The sequence below is a fragment of the Mus caroli genome, chromosome 19, assembly GCF_900094665.2.
Source record: "Mus caroli chromosome 19, CAROLI_EIJ_v1.1, whole genome shotgun sequence".
In the NCBI taxonomy this organism is placed as follows: Eukaryota; Metazoa; Chordata; class Mammalia; order Rodentia; family Muridae; genus Mus; species Mus caroli.
In genome coordinates this window covers 31,424,337-31,442,541 of record NC_034588.1, presented here as the reverse complement: position 1 = coordinate 31,442,541, position 18,205 = coordinate 31,424,337, and the positions used below count along the sequence as shown (strand labels likewise).

General features: G+C 44.5%; 1 protein-coding gene across 2 annotated transcripts in view; it reads left to right on the top strand.

Annotated features, from left to right (window-relative positions):
• Nucleotides 1-6,770: 6,770 nt before the first annotated feature.
• Pank1 (pantothenate kinase 1) overlaps nt 6,771-18,205 on the top strand; it is a 67,340-nt gene continuing 55,905 nt past the window's right edge. The window contains exon 1 of one of the 2 annotated variants that reach the window (XM_021152494.1): nt 6,771-7,703. In XM_021152494.1, the coding sequence (XP_021008153.1) occupies nt 7,145-7,703 (559 nt within the window). In that variant the 5' untranslated portion in view covers nt 6,771-7,144. Of the gene's footprint in view, nt 7,704-8,302; nt 8,527-18,205 lie in introns of those variants that run through there. The other variant, XM_021152495.2, reaches the window with a different exon arrangement.

Genomic DNA, 18,205 nt, shown 5'->3' with positions numbered 1-18,205 from the left:
CAGGTTAAGTAAGGACTCAGCCCCCAAAGGCTGTCTGTAGCTCAGACACTAAATGCAAATCCCAGCTAAGTATGTGACCTGTGCCTCTGACTGGCTGTAGATCTGGTATCCCATGAACTTCCTTCCTGGGTTCAAAATTTGCTAGCGTGAATTTAGGTTCCCAAGGAAGAGGAAAAGGAACCATGGCAATATATGTAATGAAAATTCTACATGGCCCAATGACTAAACTTCATGACTCTTGAAGTTAAAATGTTATACCAACACTAAGTTATCTTGGGCTATTTTTCATTCCTCTGAAAGCCACTCCTATGACCAACCTAGCTTGCTTATGCCTATCATAAAAACCTTTTGAAATGTATTTTTAGCAATCCACTCACATCCACCAATCTAAAATCTAAGAATATCACTATATAGCAGGAGATCTGTAACAGATCTTAGTGCTATGTCTTAACCCACCTACCTGATGTTTCTAGCAATGTATTTTTAAATTGTCTTCATTTAAAGCTTTCTTTTTTTTTCTCTCTTACTATAAAAGATTCATGAAGCTGAGCACTGTGATCTGTGTATTTACTCCAAACACTTAGAAGGCAGAGGCAGGTGGATCTCTGTAGTTCGAGGCCAGCCTGGTCTACCTAGCAAGTTCCAGGACAGCCAGGGTTATATGATAGAGTCACCTTATTTGAAATAAAGCAAAATGAAAACAAATAAAAACTGTATGAAATTGTTACCGCACTGGAACATGGAATTTGAAAGAATTTGAAGCAACCTGAATCTGTGTTCATGAGCCATGGTTACCCATATTTGGCTCTACAACAAAGTATCTTTTTTTTTCCTTTCCATGTTATAGCTGTTTTATGTTGTTGATGTAGGGAAGAACTCAGGGAGATACTTTACTTAGGTTTACCTACTTATAAAGAATTCAGATGAAGAGTCAGATGAAAGGATACATTGGCAAAATTTGGGGCAGGGTTATGTCTAAAATCTATTCTTGAGTGCTAGGCTCGGTGGTACAGGTTTATTACACTCAGGAAGCAGAAGCAGGGGCATCAGGAATTCAAGGATATCCTCAGCTACAAAGCCAATTTAACGACACCCTGGGCTAGTCAAGATGACCCTGTCTCAAAAGGAGAACAAAAATTAGAACACCATGGAAGTTCATTAAATCTCTTTCTTTTTATTGAAAATAGATTTCAGCCGGGCGTGGTGGCGCACGCCTTTAATCCCAGCACTCGGGAGGCAGAGGCAGGCGGATTTCTGAGTTCGAGGCCAGCCAGGTCTACAAAGTGAGTTCTAGGACAGCCAAGGCTACACAGAGAAACCCTGTCTCGAAAAACCAAAAAAAAAAAAAAAAGAAAGAAAATAGATTTCTCTCTCATGCAATATATCCAGACCAGTTTGCCCCTCCTTCCACTCCTCTCAGCACTCCGCCCCCAGATCCACTCCCTCTGTTTCCTCTTCAGAAAAGAGCAGGCCTCCAAGAGATGACAGCCAAATACAACAAAGCGAGATACAGTAAGATAAGGTAAAAGTCTTTATATTGAGGTTGGACAAGGGAATCTAATAGAAGGTAAAGAGTTCCAAGAGCAGACAAGAGTCAAAGATACACCAGGTCCCACTGTTAGGAGCCCCACAAAACACTAAGCTATCAGCTATAACACATACACAGAGGGTCTGATACAGATCCATGCACGCTGTGTGGTTGCTGCTTTAGTCTCTTTTGAGCCCATTATCCACGTGCTTTATAGAATTTAGTCTCTAAACTAGTTTATCCACAGGTTGTTGGATGGGACTGAAAAATTTAACCCTCAATCTTCTGTGATGATTCATGTCTATAATTCCAGTGTAGATAAGCTGAGAGTTCAAGACCGGTTTAAGCTGCATAGTTAAGTGCCAGCCAGCCTGGGTTAAAGTAAGACCCTGTTTTTCCATTCTCTGCCTTCCCTCCCTCTAAGAAAGACAGTTCCAGCCCTCAAATTTTCTGATCACTTCCTTATTTTCTGGTGCTTAGCCTTATCTGGTGTCTGTTTCTGGCCCCACCCTGAGCTACCTAATTAGAATAAAATTAGTTATGATACAAAAGGGGAGGGTGAGGATACTGTCATTCATATAAAAGATATTGTAACCCTCAATAAATGCCAAAGGTTTTAGGAATTTGGTGCCATGCTCTTAAGATTACAAAGTACAACCCTGTCTCAAACACTAAGTATAGGTAAGTCAAAATTAAATTAAGCCAGCCTGTGGGTTCATGCCTTTAATCTTAGCATTTGGGAGGAGGGTCACAAGCTTAAGGCTACATAGTGAAACCTTCTGTCAAAACCAAAACCAGAAGGGAAATGAAAAACCTCTGAACTCCAGGCCTTACAGACTCTTTCAAATGTCTGTCTAGCCGGTGTGCTGGTAGATCTTGAGGAAGGCTTAGGACCTGACCCTTCTTCTGATATTTCTATTGGCTCAGTGAACACTTTTCTGTTAGATCCCTTGGTGTCCAGAGTTTAACAATGATGGCACTAGACTGTCTCCGTTCTCAGAGCTCAGAAGTCAGTTGATTTTGAAACCAGGAAAGCACAGGCCTGTATCTTTTTCTTTCTTTCTTTCTTTTTTTTTTTTTTTTTTTTNGTTCTCAGAGCTCAGAAGTCAGTTGATTTTGAAACCAGGAAAGCACAGGCCTGTATCTTTTTCTTTCTTTCTTTCTTTTTTTTTTTTTTTTTTTTGGTTCTTTGTTTTTCTTCCTGTTTTGCAAAGTTGGCAAAGGAACCCTGCTTTTGTTTTTTCACTAGCTTAAGCTTGGGAACATTTGACTTTATTTGGTGTCCATCTTCAACCTTCTTCTAGAGCTGAGGACCAAACCCAGGGCCTTGTGCTTGCTAGGCAAGTACTCCACCACAGAGCTAAATGGCTAAGCCCATATTTGACTTTATTACTATTTTCCCAAGTAACTAAAATCTATAAAACGACTGAGTATAACGATGGCATAGTGGATGAGTTTTATCCGATTTTTTTCTCAGAAATTAACATTAATGGGGACAAATGGCAATGAGGTGTAATAATATAAAACTTAGTATCTTGTATGCTAAGCTAAAAATTAATTTACTAAGAAGAAATTATAAGTCCAATATGGAATCATTTAATTAAACTCTGTCTCAAAAACCAATATGATGGTAGGTGTGATGTCATATGCTTTTACACCTTTAATCCCAGCGCTCCAGAGCCAGCTGGTCTACACATCAAGTTGCAGGCTAGCCAGGGGTACACAGTGAGAGCCTGCCTCAAAAAAAAAAAAAAAAAAAGAGAGAAAAAAGAAAAAAACACAACAACGAAAACAGCAATAAAAGGCATCATAGGTAAATTAAAAATCAGATTACTGCCCCAAGTGTTAGGGCATAAAGTTAGTAGGTAGAGAAAAAGAGAGTTGCTGCCAGTTAATAGGGAAGCTGGTCTACATAGGGAGGTCCAGGCCAGGCAGGGTCACACAGGGAGAGGTTGGAGCCTCAAATCAAGCAAACAAATAAGCAAAAATAAGACCAGGTTACAAGGTAAAGGTCATACTTCAGTGATTGGATATCTGCCCTGGCTGGATTACATGCCTAGCACTACAAACCCCAGGTAATTTTGCACACATACACACATAGAAAGGAAGGAAGAAAGGGAGCCAGGGTGTGGGGAAACAGGCTGGGGGGGGGGGGGGGGCTAAAAAGAAGGAAGGAGAGAAAAAAGGTTGAAATGAAGTCAAGCAGGTTCATGCTAAGTCCATGGTCCATGGGAGGCTGCGGCAAAACCCTGATCTCCTTCTTTCTCACAGACAGGATCTTACTACCCCGCCCTTGATGACCTTGAACTTCTGGCAATCTTCCTGTCTCAGCCTTCTGAGTGCTGGCATTATAGACACAAGCCACCATGTCCACTCTCAACTCCAATGCCCTCTTTTAAAAGAGAAAATTAAAAACATAAAAATTCTCTATTGGGTGTAGTGTCTGTAACCAGAAAATTGGGAAGGAGAGTCCACAGAATCATGATTTCCGGGCCACCCTTGTTTACAAAGTGAGTTCAAGGACTAACAACAACAACAACAAAAAAAAAACAAAATGCTCAGTGTGGTAGCCCATGCCCTTAATCCCAGTCGGTATTCAGAAGGCAGGACTTTAAAAGTTTAAGGACACCCTGGTACAAATCTAATTCCAGGCCAGAGAGCCATCACTACAGTGAGATACTCAAACAACAACAATAGCAACAACAGCAAACAGCAGGAAAAGTAGAAATTTTCAACTGGATTTATTGGTATAGACCTGCAACCCAACTCAGAAAGCCGAAGGGAAAGAACCCAAAATCCAAGGCCCGCTTAGCTACAGAGTGAGTTCAAGACCAGCCTTGGCAAGTTAGTGAGTGCTTGCTTCAAAATACAAAAGGTAGTTGGGGTGCTAACTCGGTGATAAAGTGCTTGCCTGGCTTAGCCCTAGCCAAGCCCTAGTTCCAATCTCCAAAACAGAAGAAGGAAAAGTGGGAAGACTCTGGATGATTGTTCTGACACTGAGCAAGAAAACCAATGAATGATCTATTGTTTTTCCAGGAAACTGTAACCTTCCGAGTGCAGTAAAGGCATTCATTTTGTCTTCGTATCCCAGGAGTCTGTTTTGGGGTCTTCAGCATGGTACACACTTAATAAATGAGTGACAGTGAATGGGCAGAGATGGGGAGAAGAGGATTGTGGCTCTCCCCTCTCCTTTTACTGTTCTAGCTCTCCTGGAGCACATGATGGCTCATGTTCACCACCCACACATACCCTTGAATAAACCTGTGGGATGTCACCTGGCTTGTGCCTGAAAGGGAAGTAGGTGAGAGACTTTCTGTACCAGGACTTCTGCCCTGACTGGGTCTGAGCCACTTGGCTCAGGCCTCCCTCACCACGCCTGTGAAATCAAGCTGGAGGAGGTGTCCTTGAAGTCACTACAGGGCCAATCTACTCGGCTCAGATCTGTGAGAATTTGCTTATTGAGACGTGGCAATGGGAGCTTTTTAGCAAATTTACCACATGAAGTGAGAAGCCCCAAGATCACTGTCCCTTGTTTAGTTCCAGGTGAGCATCCAGAGCTTCCTCAGGATACAATGATAGCGAGCCATCTGCCTTAACAGAGTGTGCAAGGCACACTTAACTGCTTAACGGAGCGGTGGGGAGACACAGGGACCAAGTGGAATGTGACTGCACATTTATATTATTTCATTTCATCTTTGATGTCCCAATACTATGATCATCAAGATATAAGGGAACACATGCATTTTACTTTAACAGTGCTAGGGACTGAACCTAGAGACTTATGCTAGCCAAATGCTAGACATCTCCAGCATTTTTTTTTTTTTTTGAGACAGGGTTTCATTAAGCAATGAAAACCGACTTGAACTAAGTCGTTAAGGCAGGACTTCAATCTGAGGTCTTCCTCCTCAGGAGGTTTGGCCTCCTGAGTAGTTGGGATTGCAGGACTCTGTCACTAGGTAGGCTATGTGTGTTCTGTAGCCAGAAGAAGGAGGTATAAAGGGTTATAGGAGTAGGGAGAGATTATAAGCCTGAAGGAGCAAGTTGCGAGGAACTGGACTAAAATCAGATGGGCTGAGGCTGGATTACCTAAGGCAATTTCTCAAGGTCATCAAATCATATAAGCCAAAGGAAGCAGAGAAGACAAGGATTAAGTTCTAGGTTTGGTCTTAGTCTCAGTTATGTCTCTGTGCCTTGGTTTCCTGATTTGAAATGACAGGTGGATGAGACAGAGCGGCCTCGTTGATTCTGAACCCGTTGATTTTGGGAAGGGCTCTGCTGGAAGAAATCCTCAAACCAAATGTAAACCCTGGGCACAGCTAATGCCAGTTTTGGACCCATGGAGGATTTAGTTCAAGGGGTGGGTAGGCTAGTCACAGGTCACTTTTGCTAGGATTAAGGTAGAGGGAAGTTCAAATTGTTGAAGCTGGCCTTTGGAGACTTCAGTTCTCATCTCTTTAATACAGATGTTTTCAGAGGGTCAAAGAGCTTAGTTTGAGCTTGGTGATGTGCAACTTCAGTGAGGGGCCTGGCCTCTGCCTGCTGTATTCATAGTCATTGGAAACAATAGCCTGCCGTTATGTTCTCTCTATTCCTTTGTAGGGACAGAATCCCATGATAAGAAGCATCTGACTCTTATATCCCCAGCCTGACTTTAATGTCTACATTAGACTCTTGTGGGCATTTATTATGTGCAAAGGTTATATTAGGTACTTTTGTGACACACAAGAGTCCCCTTTGGACAGACAGAAAAGCTAAGGCCTCAAGAAGTCACCAATACCCAAATGTGTCCCGCTTGCTGGGCACTGCCTATAACAGGTGTGTTAAGTACTGTGTCTTTTGCTCAGTGTCAGTGGGAGTCGGAACTGGGAACTGGGGGCTAACTCTGAGGGCTATCGTGGTACTGGTTCCCCTTCTCATAACCAGGACAACTTTTTATTTCCTAAATAACCGAACAGGGCATTGTCCCCTGCCGGTCTTTTCTGGGTGAGGAATGCGCTTTTTATAGCTTGGGATCGGTTCTGTTTACTTGGTTTCTTTCTAGCACCGGTTATTCCTGCCTAGTTTTGTCCTTCACTGTCCTTACTCTCTCTTCCTAGGTTTCCTCTCTGCAAACGACAACTAACTCGAGAACACATGCTGTTTGTGTGAGTGTGCCAACCAAGGAATTTCACTCCCCTCCTTCTCCAAGGCTGCCTACCTCTCTATAAATAATTGTTCTCTTCCCTCCCTTCAGACCTGGGAGTAGTTTGGTCACATTAACGCACGCGCGCCGGCACTCACACTTTCGGGGGGCGGGGATGTAGCATGGGTGACCTTGTGAAGGTACTAGCCCACTGGGGATAGGATTAGCAAACCTGAAACCTCTGTAAATATCTGGCTTCCTCCGGCTTTCCTCCCGAGGCTTCTGGCTGTCTCGTGCCTACCTCACCCAGTACCCTTTAGGCTCGCTCCGCCACACAAAGCCCGATCCGCCTATCTCCTCTTCGCAAACCCCGAGAACTTCATTCCGCACGTTGAAACTCGTCGGTGGCGGTGGCGGGTAGGACTGGGCATGCTCAGTGGCGGGGACAGGTCTGGGAGGCGAGGAAGCCGCATTTGAAGTGGCTCGGCCTTGGGATGAGGGGGAGGCGGACTCCCCGGCCGGGGTCCACGGAGGTTCCCGCAGCGGCGCGCGTTGCCGACACGCTGCGGGCGGGAGCAGCAAGCCCGGTGCGCGGGGCCCAGCTCGCCGAAGACGTGGGGACGCCGACGGGAGGAGGGGAGGAGCGCCGGGGCCGCCAGCCCCCGGCCGCGGCGCCGAGGCTGCGGGAGAGCAAGCCCCAAGGTGGATCGGAAGATCGGGGGACGGCCGACCGTGACCTCCAGCGAGGCTGCCAGAGCCGGAGCCCGCGCACCGCTCCGCCGGTCCCGGGCATGGGCGACCGCGGCGCGCAACACGAGCGCGCGGCCCTACAGTCCCCGGGGGCCCCCGAGGGCGCCGCGGCCGCCGTGAACGGGCTGCTGCACAACGGCTTCCACCCGTCGGCCGCCTGCAGCCGCGACCCGCCGGCCCCACGCTTCCAGCTCCCGTCCGAGCTGCAACCGCAGCCGCAGCCGCTGTTCGCCCAGCATGATTCTCCGGCCAAGAAATGCCGGCTGCGGAGGAGGATGGACTCCGGGAGGAAGAACAGGCCGCGTAAGTCCTGCCGGCAGGGGAGCGCCGGTGCCCGCGGTCGAGGGGGGCGACAGAGTGCCGCTCTGGACTGTGTCCTCCCTAGAGGCGTCGGGCGCCCAAGGTGGCGGCCCGCGGTGGCGCCTGTCTAGTCCGATCCGCCTACTGGGTCGGTCAGACACTAGCTGGAGCTGCTCCCTCGGTCACCGTAGTGTCTGGGAGAACGCACTGCCCGCTGTTATTGGTGGCCGTGGGGCAAACACCCCGACTGATCTTGGGTCTGGGACTAGGAGGAGGGCGGGCTGGCACAGCCCCGGGCTCACTGCTCCCTTCTCCGAGCACATCTTTTGGGGCTTGCATCTCAGGCTACCAGTTTGCCCTTTGAATCGCAGAGTAACCGCCAGTACCTTGGGCCCATTGGCAAGCTTAAGGAGGCGTGGAGTTTGACAATCCCCCAAATCACAGCCTATTAAACAGTGTTTCCACACAGCCAGTGAGACCGCTGGTGTAGAGGGAAACACCCACTGACACCATGTGGGCCGGAACTGTGTGGACCAATGAGGATTGCAGGTGGATTTCCCCCCCCCTTGGAGTGGGTCGAGTTGAGTGTTTGTAATTGTACAGCTCCGAAAAGTGCGTTGTTTCACAACCTGAGACTTGTATATATAATGGTAGACTGTAAAAGGTACCTTCCCCACCTGACATTCTGGGATGTCAGTTTGTAGGTAGAGATTACGAGGTTTTTTGTTGTTGTTGGTTTTTTTTTCCTTATCTGAGCCTAACTCCATTCAACTGGTTACCTCTTTGTGGGTGTCTTTAATGAAGCTTGTAAATGGCAGAAAGCAAAGTAAGTAGAGTCCACGGTAGTGAGCGATCGGATTCAAAAGCGTACCTGTTGCGTATCAATTAACTGTTCGAGGTTGGGAAATGATTAAATTGGGCTTGAATTTCTGTAAAAGGTTGATGTTTGGCAAACAGCATAACTCCTTCGTCTGTCTTTGCTTATAATTTTTATCTTTCTGTTCATAGTTTTCATAGCCTTTCTGCAATGCATTCGTTTTTAAAACATTGGGAACCGCTTTAACACGTCTGGGTGAATCCAGTGCTTACATTTTGAAATGTTAAGGTGTGTGTGGAGTTTGGGAATTGCCCAGCAGATTTGATTTGGCCATGGCTGTAAGACGGTTATTAAGCATCTGCGGTGTTTGTTTGTTTTTGTTTTTGGTTTTTTTTTTTGTTTTGTTTTACACACTTTTTTATAGTTTCTAGGAAAATTATTTTATGGATTTGAGATTGGCTGATACCCGTGTCTTATTTCGTTTATTTCCCTGAATCCACATTTTATTTATTTCTCTGATCTCCATCTTAAAGAGTTTATTATAGTTTTCAACAACAGTAACTAGACTCTAAGAGAAAAGTTGGGGAGGCTGAGTAAGGAGACTCCCTAGCCTGAGACCAGCCTGAGCTACATGGTGAATTGGGGGTGGGATGGTAGATAGGCAGTCACTGGTTTGAAGACCTTTCTTTTTGTGTGTGTGTGTTTTTCCCCTGTTTTCTAACGCTTACTGTGTGGTGGTGGGTATGTGGATGCGAGCGTGCTTAACAGTCCAGGAGGTCAGAGGACAACTTGGAAGAGCTGGTCTCTCCTGACACGTGATCACACTCGGGTCATCAAACTCACATTGACGGTGACAAGGGCCCTTACCTACTGAGCTGTCTCTCTGGCCTCTTTTGGTATTTTCGAGACAGTGTTTTGTGATACAACCCCAGGCTGGCTTGAAACTCTTGATATTCCTCCGCCCTCGGCCTCCCAAGTGCTAGGATCATCATGCCTTACTCTGCACTGCTTAAAATTTAATCTCTAACAATGATTTGAAGAATACAAAACTAATCTGAGCCTTAACTATGCTTTCAAAGCCATAGGAATTATTTTAAAAGACAAGGAAATGTAGTTTTTTGCCTGTGTACTTAGTGTCAGAAGCTAAGTGGTTTGTGTTTCTTACAAAAAAATAAATAAAAAATAAAAGCTTTTAATTCTTCTTTTATTTATACATTCTATTAAGTTATTTATAAATTATTTATTTACTTATTTTGTTTTCATGAGATAGGACCGTATGTAGCCTAGGCTGGCCTGAAACGCCACGTGCAGCCAAGAATCTTCTTGAGCTCTTTGATCCTTCTGTCTCTAAAATAATTCATCACACTTGGTTTATTTACAGCTTTTGTTTGTTTGTTTTTTGAGTTAGGGACTCTCAGTGACCAAGAATAGGGGAGTTATAGAGATTCATCTGGTCCTGCCTTTTGGGTGCTGGGATTAAAAGGGGTGTGTCAGCAGCCTGTTGTATTTACAGTCTTTTAAAAGACTGAATCAACACTTATTTTCCTTATTCTATTATGTTTAATTTTCTTAGATTTGAGCACACATTGATTTTCTTTTATTTTTATGCATAGGAGTGTTTGCCCAACGTGTATGTCTCTGTATCACATGCATGCCTGATACCATCAGAGGTAAAAAGAAGGTATCAGATACCTGATAGTGGAGTTACAGATGGTTGGGAGCCACCATTTAGGTGCTGGAACCAAATGTGCTTCATTACTGAGCCATCTCTTCAACTCCGAACATACAGTTCTGAAATACAGTTTGCATGCCCTAAGGCATACATCTGCATATTTCACTACCAAAATTTCTTACTTAAAACTCGGTTTAGCACAAGAGAGGTGGCTTAGCAGTTCAGACTATGGTATGTGCTGCTTTCCCAGAAGACCAGAGTTTGGTTTCCAGCACCCACCCCAGAAGGTTCACAACCGTCTGTAACTCCAGCCCTATTGGTGCTGAAACCCTCCTCTGGTCTCCAAGGGTGTCTGCACACATGGGGCATGCATGCATATATACAAATTTAAAAAGGAACAAACAAACAACAACAACCTGTAAATCTTAAAATGAAAATCTTAAACCCACTCTCTCCGTTTGAATGTGTTCTAATCTAGAAATCAAGTCAGGAGGTTGGAGAAATAGCTCAGTCAAAGAAGATGGAGGCATCCAGCCTTCAAAACTCCCTGGGTTTATCTCCCAGCACCATCCAAAAGTCAAATCAGTTGTGTGTTGGTTTTACTAAGCAAGGAAAGGAGAAAGTTGTCGACTTAATGTCCATCTAAGTGTCATTTCCCCTTAAGTACTCCCTGGAGACCTTCCCTAAGACTAACTTTTTCAGATTTCCTCTATTATTTTGCCCGCCCCCTACTACCTGGCAGTCATGATCTGGTATCAGTGCTCTTGAAATGTTAGAGTTAAACTAGGTGTTGTTCCTGATACCTGCAGAACTCCATGTGACAAATCTTACTATGTGATCTTTATACTAGTTATCTAGCCTGCCACAGGAGTGAGCATTTTGTTATGTTTTCATGGTGTGTGTGTGTGTGTGTGTGTGTGCACTCGCATGTGCGCACGTGTACACACACACACACACACATGCTGGCTATGGAAACTAGAGCCTCCCATTGCCCAAAGCAAACTCTCCCACGGAGCTGCTCCTATGCCCTACCTTTCCCCCACCCCCACCTTTGCTGACTGCCTTTTGTTACCTCCTTTCCCATTAAGTTGGAAGTCTGATTAGAAATGATGTTTTCTCACGTACTTTGAAATGGAGGAACACACACACACATGTGATTGATGTTGAAATAGAAAAAGTGATTCAGGTGGCGTCACCACTTCATGGATAGCTGTCTCTATTTCTGTAGCTGATTTTGGTCCCAAGAGTTTCAGTGGTTCCCAGTGAAGCATCAGTAGAGAGGGTCCTTTGATCTATTCCGTTGTGCGGATTTTATTTTATTTTACCTTTTGCTTGACAGCTCTCTATTTTATTTTGGTTAACAGGTAGTTAATACTTGTCAGCCATTTTATTTCCAACATTAAGTTTAAAATAGCCCCGATGATTTATTTTACATATATTCATAAATGGATCAGAAAGTTCACTTGGAAAAGCTGGCTCAAAAACCCAAAGCGGGTTTAGATTTTCTGGGGTGCTACTCCTCATACCAGGGAGCAAGTCTGGCAGCCCGGCTGTGCTGATGCTGATGCTGATGCCGAGGAACCCGGGAAGTAACACAGCTGAGGTGGTCAACACATTTACAAAAGTTTGGTCGTAAACACAGTTCCAAGGTGCTGTGAACACATGGGGTTGTAAAAATTCACCTGTCCGTCCATCCAAACACCTTGAGTTTGAATTTCAGTTGTGTGTGGTCAGAGCCAGTACTCAACTTTTGTGCTTCAGGATGAGTGAAAAGGCAGGTCGTCAGAGCACATAGAGCTTGTGTGAGGACAACAAGAGAGAGTTTACTCCATACCTGCCAGCTCTCATCACTAAACACTGTCCACCGTGAATCTCAGGACAAGTAGTTGAGGCAGAAGACGTTGCCTCCGACTGACTTCCTTTGAAAAAGAAACACAGTGCCTAAATAAAAGAGACTGGATTTTACAGCTATAGCACTCTTAGTCCCGTACTTGTTGGGCATTCCTACAAAACTGTGGGAAAACAGCCGGAAAAAGTTCTCATGGCTCCATCCCTCAGAAAACATCTGTTTTAGATATGGCGTCTGGCCTAGCAAGTGAGGGGGCTTACAGCAAAGCCTGGTGACCCGAGTGTGACCCCCAGCCCCCAAATAGTAGGAGAGAGCCAGCTCCTGCAAGTTATCCTCTGACTTCCACACCCACACTGTGGTACATGTGAATACCCATATACACACATACACAAAGTAAGATGGGTAAAAATCTGCATACAGAACACACACACCATGCGCCATCTACACATAATGACAAGGACTTGGGGTTTTGTTGTTGTTGATATTGTTTTGGCTTGTGTGTGTGTGTGTGTAGGTGTGTGTGTGTGTAGGTGTGTGTGTGTGTAGGTGTGTGTGTGTAGGTGTGTGTAGGTGTGTGTATGTGTAGGTGTGTGTGTGTGTGTGTAGGTGTGTGTGTGTGTGTTGGTGGGGGTGGGGGTGCACATGTACTATGACACTCATGGGAGTTCAGACGACCTTTGTGAAGTGATTTCTCTCTAATTACATGGGCTCCAGAGACCAAACCCAGGTTGCCAAAGAGAGTAGCCATCTTTATCCACTGATCCACTGTATACTCCACAACCTCTTGACCCCCTATTGATAACTTAAAGAGAAATCAAAGCGTTTAGCTCTTTGCCTCTCTGTCCCCCGGTGCAGTGTATTCATGCTGTATACATGTGTATCTAGGTTTGTGTATGTGTGGAGGCTAAAGCAAGACACTGAGTTATCGAGTGCTCTCTGCCTTATTCCCTCATTGAACCTGAAGCTGGCCATTTTGTAACTAGGCAGGTGGCCTACTCATCTCTCTGCCGCGCCTCCCCTGCCGCGCCTCCCTCTGTTGCTGAGGTCCCAGGCCTGGCAAGGAGCATGAGCACTGGGGAGCCCAAACTCTTCCTCACAAAGCCGTCGCCCAATCCCGGCAAGCCAGAATAAACATCTTCTTCTCACTAAATATCATCCTTAACACAATACTGTTTTATATGCCCAATATTCTGTTATATGGATGAGCCATAATTTGTACCCTGTCTTATAGCTTTAGTCTGTAGGTAGGTCTTTCCATCATGACATATATATATATATATATATATATATATATATATATATATGTGTGTGTGTGTGTGTGTGTGTGTGTGTGTGTGTGTTGGGATCAGTGTATTTGATGTGTGTGTGTGTTAGGTAGATGTGGTGTCACTTTGTCCATAATCCCATCACTCAGGAGGCAGAGCAGAAAGATCTCAAGATTTAGGTGAGTTTATGCTATGTAAGGAGTTCCAGGTTACCCTGAGAAATTAATTTGGGGAAAAGTAACAAAGGAAATGAAACCTGGTGCTTTTAGTTACACGGGATATTGTTTTTGGATGAGGCAGTACACTTGCGAACAGAGAAGAATGCTTTGGTGATAAGTGGACACTCAGTACTGTGTGGAAGGCAGCCCCCCGAGCAGCTTCTAGTGGGCAGGGGAGATAGACACCATTACCCTTTTCCTTCTATCGCATGGTAGCAAGCAGGAGTTATGGGAGGTGCAAGCTGCCAGCCTTTGAATAAGAGGTTTTGATTTCTTGTATCATTCAATGAGGACATTCTGGTAGCAGAAAATGGATAAACCCATTATGTATTAACATGGGTACACAGTTGAATCACACTAAGTCAGTTACCAGCTTTAGCTAAAATTGTTACAGTACAAGGCCTAGAGTTTTAAAATATTGAGATTCTGTCCTTGGACGATTGGACTTTATCTTTGAATTGGCCAATCAGAAAAGCCAGCATGAAGAGAAATGGGGAGAATTTTCTGGTTGTATCCTCAGAGTCCAGATGTGTCTGCCTTTCTTTTCTCTTTTCGTCACAGTCAATCTTTCCAGACAGACAAGAAGTATGCAGACCAAGTTACAAAATATTAAATGCAAGCAGGAGCCATCCTCTGGAACGTGGTCAGGTTGCCAGCCCCTCCTCTACTCCTTGACAAATGTTCTTAGCCCAGGCTGGCCATGAATTCCCTCTGGTGAATGGACTGGTCTTAGACTTTGTGACCTTCCAGCCTTATCCTCCCAAAGGCTAGGATTACAGGTGTGCACTCCCACGCCCAGCTTTAGTTTGCCAATTATGTTCTAAGTAGACATTTAAGTTATAGATTAAGGTTCAAGGCTTAGGATGAGATGGCTCAGCAGGGCTGCCTCTGAGCCTAACAGCTAACAGCCAGTCTCTGGAAACCACATGGTGGAAGGAGAAAAACTGTCTCTGCCAGTTATCTTCCAGCCTTTACACACGCAGGCGCAAGCGCACGCGCGTGCGCGCGCACACACACACACACACACACACACACACACACTAAAAGTTTAAATATTTTTTTGTCTGTGGTTAATGATCAGCATTCTGTTAAGCACACAAACACGCTGTCCCCCAACAGACCAAACACAGGAACGTAACTTCCCCCCCAAAGACCAGTAAGTGAGTTTCAGCATTAGCATGGTCTGTATTTGATTGGTGTGTTGACCAGAGATGGAAATAATGCTGTTATTTCTTAGCATGAGGGACATAGTACAAGTAAGATGAAACCCATAGCAATTTTGGAAACAGCTATGTCTGTAGTGGAAGTATTAGTTTTAATTAGCAGGTCTTTTGTTTTGGTTTTGTTCTATCTATCTATCTATCTATCTATCTATCTATCTATCTATCTATCTATCTATCTATGTATCTATCTATCTATCTATCTATCCCAACCTATCCTGATTTGTGTGTTAAATTGTGTGTGTGTTACAAAACTATCTGTTGGGTATGATGATTTACACAAGTAAACCTAGCAATAGAGAGGCTAAAGCAGGAGAATTGCCCAGAATTCAAGGCCACCTGGACTGTGCAGTCAGTTTCTGGCCAGCCTAGGTTACTGAGAATGGCAGTCTCTCAAAAGGGTGGAAAAAATAGACAAACAAAATAACTGCTTTCCCCGTGTCCCCAGTACCTAAGATTGAAACCAGCACTTTGTTCATGCTAGACAAGCACGCTCTCATAAGCTACAACTCCAGCCCTGTTTTGTTTCTTATCAAATTTAGTCATAAATAAAGCCTTAGCTTCAATATATATCTGCCAGGATTCACCCACCTTGAAATGACAATATTCTAATTCAGATATAGAAACTTCAGTGTACTCAGTGTGACACAGAGAATTTGACTAAAAAAAAAAATGTTTTCTAGATAGTACAGTTGCCAAGCTTGGTATAGTATTACTTAATTATTGACATCTTTTAGGTGCCTCCAGTTGAATGTTTATTTATGAATATGTTCTTCTCCCTGGGAATGTATTTGAGCATATTGGATGATTCAAAAGGGCGAGGAAATGTCACTCATTGTTTAGGGATAGCTGTAGAAATCACGATCCTGGTCACTATGATTTCACTGTCATTTGGAGAGAAGGGGAAGAGATGTGTTTTTGGATGCCTGTTTGCATTGTTGAGCAAGGCCTGTGCACCTTTTGTTCCAAGTTTGCTTTTAGGAAAGCACATACATGTTCCCCATTTTGCAGGTGGGGAGGGAGAGGCTCAGAGCAGTGAAGTGAGCAGCCTGTAGGTGATGATTGTCAGGGGCCATTTAAATTAAAAACAGGTAGGTGCATGAAGCTGGAACAGCCTTGGCAGTGAGTTTAACCACGTGTCCTTGGACACAACAGTAGTCTACACTAAGGAGTGCTCAACTTCCTGTGTGCCAAATGCTAAGTGGATCCCCCCCCCCTTATGTCAGCCTGCGAGGTGAGGGATACAGTTATCTCTAGATGAAGAAACTGAGGACTCAGGGTTTTGACTCTGCTGAGCAGGAGGCTTGGGGAGCCCCAGGGCCTAAGTGTTCTATAGTGGAAAGAGCTTTGGAAAGCTCAGCTCTGGATTCAGACTCTGATCCTCCCACTCACTAGCAGTGTAGACTTGGGCAAGGTCCAAACTTGTCTGAGGCGCTTTTATTAATGGGAAGAAAGATGTCCATCCTACCACCTGGACCAAAGAAGGAAAATGGCGTAATGACGCTTTGGATCACTTGAGGACCAGATTTCAGTCCCATCTTCGATCACCACCCGAAGGAGATTTTCCTGGCGCCCTTTGACCTTTTTATAAGCAGACTATATGGCAATCACAAGTCTTGGTAGCAGTCAGAGATTGCCCCATTGCAACTCCTGACGACAAGCAGGCATGTCCTGTCCAAGAGTGATGTTGGCAACTTAGTGCATAAGAGAACTGAGTACTTTATTTAACTGCTAATCTGGTGTCAGGACAAGGTTTTTGTTTAATGTTAAACTATTTTTAAAGTTGCATTTAAGTTGCATTACATGCACACACCACAGCACATCACAGCACACATGACAGGGCAACTCTCAAGAGTCGGTTCTGGCCTTCTATCACGTGGGTTCCAGAGATAAAACTCAGACCCTCAGACCTGGCGGCAAGTGCTTTTGCCTGCTAAACCATCTCGTCGGCCCCACCCAACAAAGTTGTTTGGTTTTTGTTTGTTTGTTTGTTTTTGTTTTAAAGAACCCCAGCATCCTTTGATCTTAACTGATCTCTCAGCCTTTGAATGAGGCAGGTAAAGATGAAGGAGATGAGAAGGGCTACAAAGATCACAACTTTCCTTTTGAAGAGCTACATGAATTGAACAAGATTTTAGAACAGCTGCCTTTAGCTCTTGGGTCATCCTTTTAACCTATTCCACAGTAAATGAAACAAAACAAACACCTGCCTTCTAGTCTTTCGGTAGGTGACAGGTGACAGGTGCTCTTTTCTTGGTGCATATCGCCTTCAGCAAGGCCATCTGGTTCTCTGGCCTTGAATCTCTTCTGGGACTGAGGCTGCAAGGACTCTAGAAACCAGGAAGAGCATGTGTGCATAAACCCGGGGGTTGTAGCCAGTTTGGACAATGCCAATTATTTGAAGTTCTCTGGGACTCTGTATAAACAACTCCTTTAATCTTCCAAGGTCGACTGCTCTGGGATAAAGAGACTCAGTCAATACAAGAGTCAGCAGTATATTGAGGCTTCCTGAAAAAAAAAATGCAGGCACTCAATATCTGTTAGCTATTATTGGTGATTATATAGCTGTTCTATGTCAAAACCTTCCTCTTCTCCCCATGACCTCTACCCTGTATTCCTTCACAACTTATCTAATCAGTCTTCTATATGACAGCCCATTAGATATTTTAAGATAGCTTAATGTATTCCTCTGGATCCTTAGTCCCTAAAGAAATAAGACTGGCCTATGCTCTTACCTGCCAAACTCCACTCTTGTTGTTCAGAGTGGATTGTATAGAGTTACTGGCCAGTCTTGACCCAAGACCCAAAGAAGCCTTTTTAGGAATGATGTAAAGGGGATTAAGAAGGCATTGTCCTTGGTGGCCTTGAACTCAGATTTGATGATTTCAATGGGACCCATTGGAACAGATCGATTTTATTCCTACTGGCCAAGTACTACTGATATTGTTCAGTTTCGTGTGACTCTAAGCTGGGTAGAACCTGCAGTAGTTGCTTAGCAGTTTCCAAGGTCAGCAAATTCCTGAGTGTATGACAGGATCTGAATTAGTTGTGTGTTTGCTATCATGCTTCTGCAATGCCTATACTATAAAATTCTGTATTTATATTTTTGGAACTGGGTCTCGTTAGGTTGCCCAGCTGTCTTTGAACTCGAGAGATCCTCCAGTGTCAGTCTATCAAGGGGCTGGAGCTATAGATGGACATCATCCTGTTGTCTTCCAACTACCTGTAGCCATGAAGACATTGAAAACCATGGTGGTGGCATGCTGGTAATATTATAGCACTTGGCAGGAAGCTGAGACAAGAGAATCATTAGCACCACGTCAGCCAGGGGCTACATAACAAGACCTAAACAGAATAAATAAATGAGTGAAAATAAAAAATAAATAGACGTTCGGCCAAGGGGATAATCAGATTTTGTCTTCGGGAGTGTCCTTTCCCTGTATAGAAAAGTTTTTTTTTTTTTT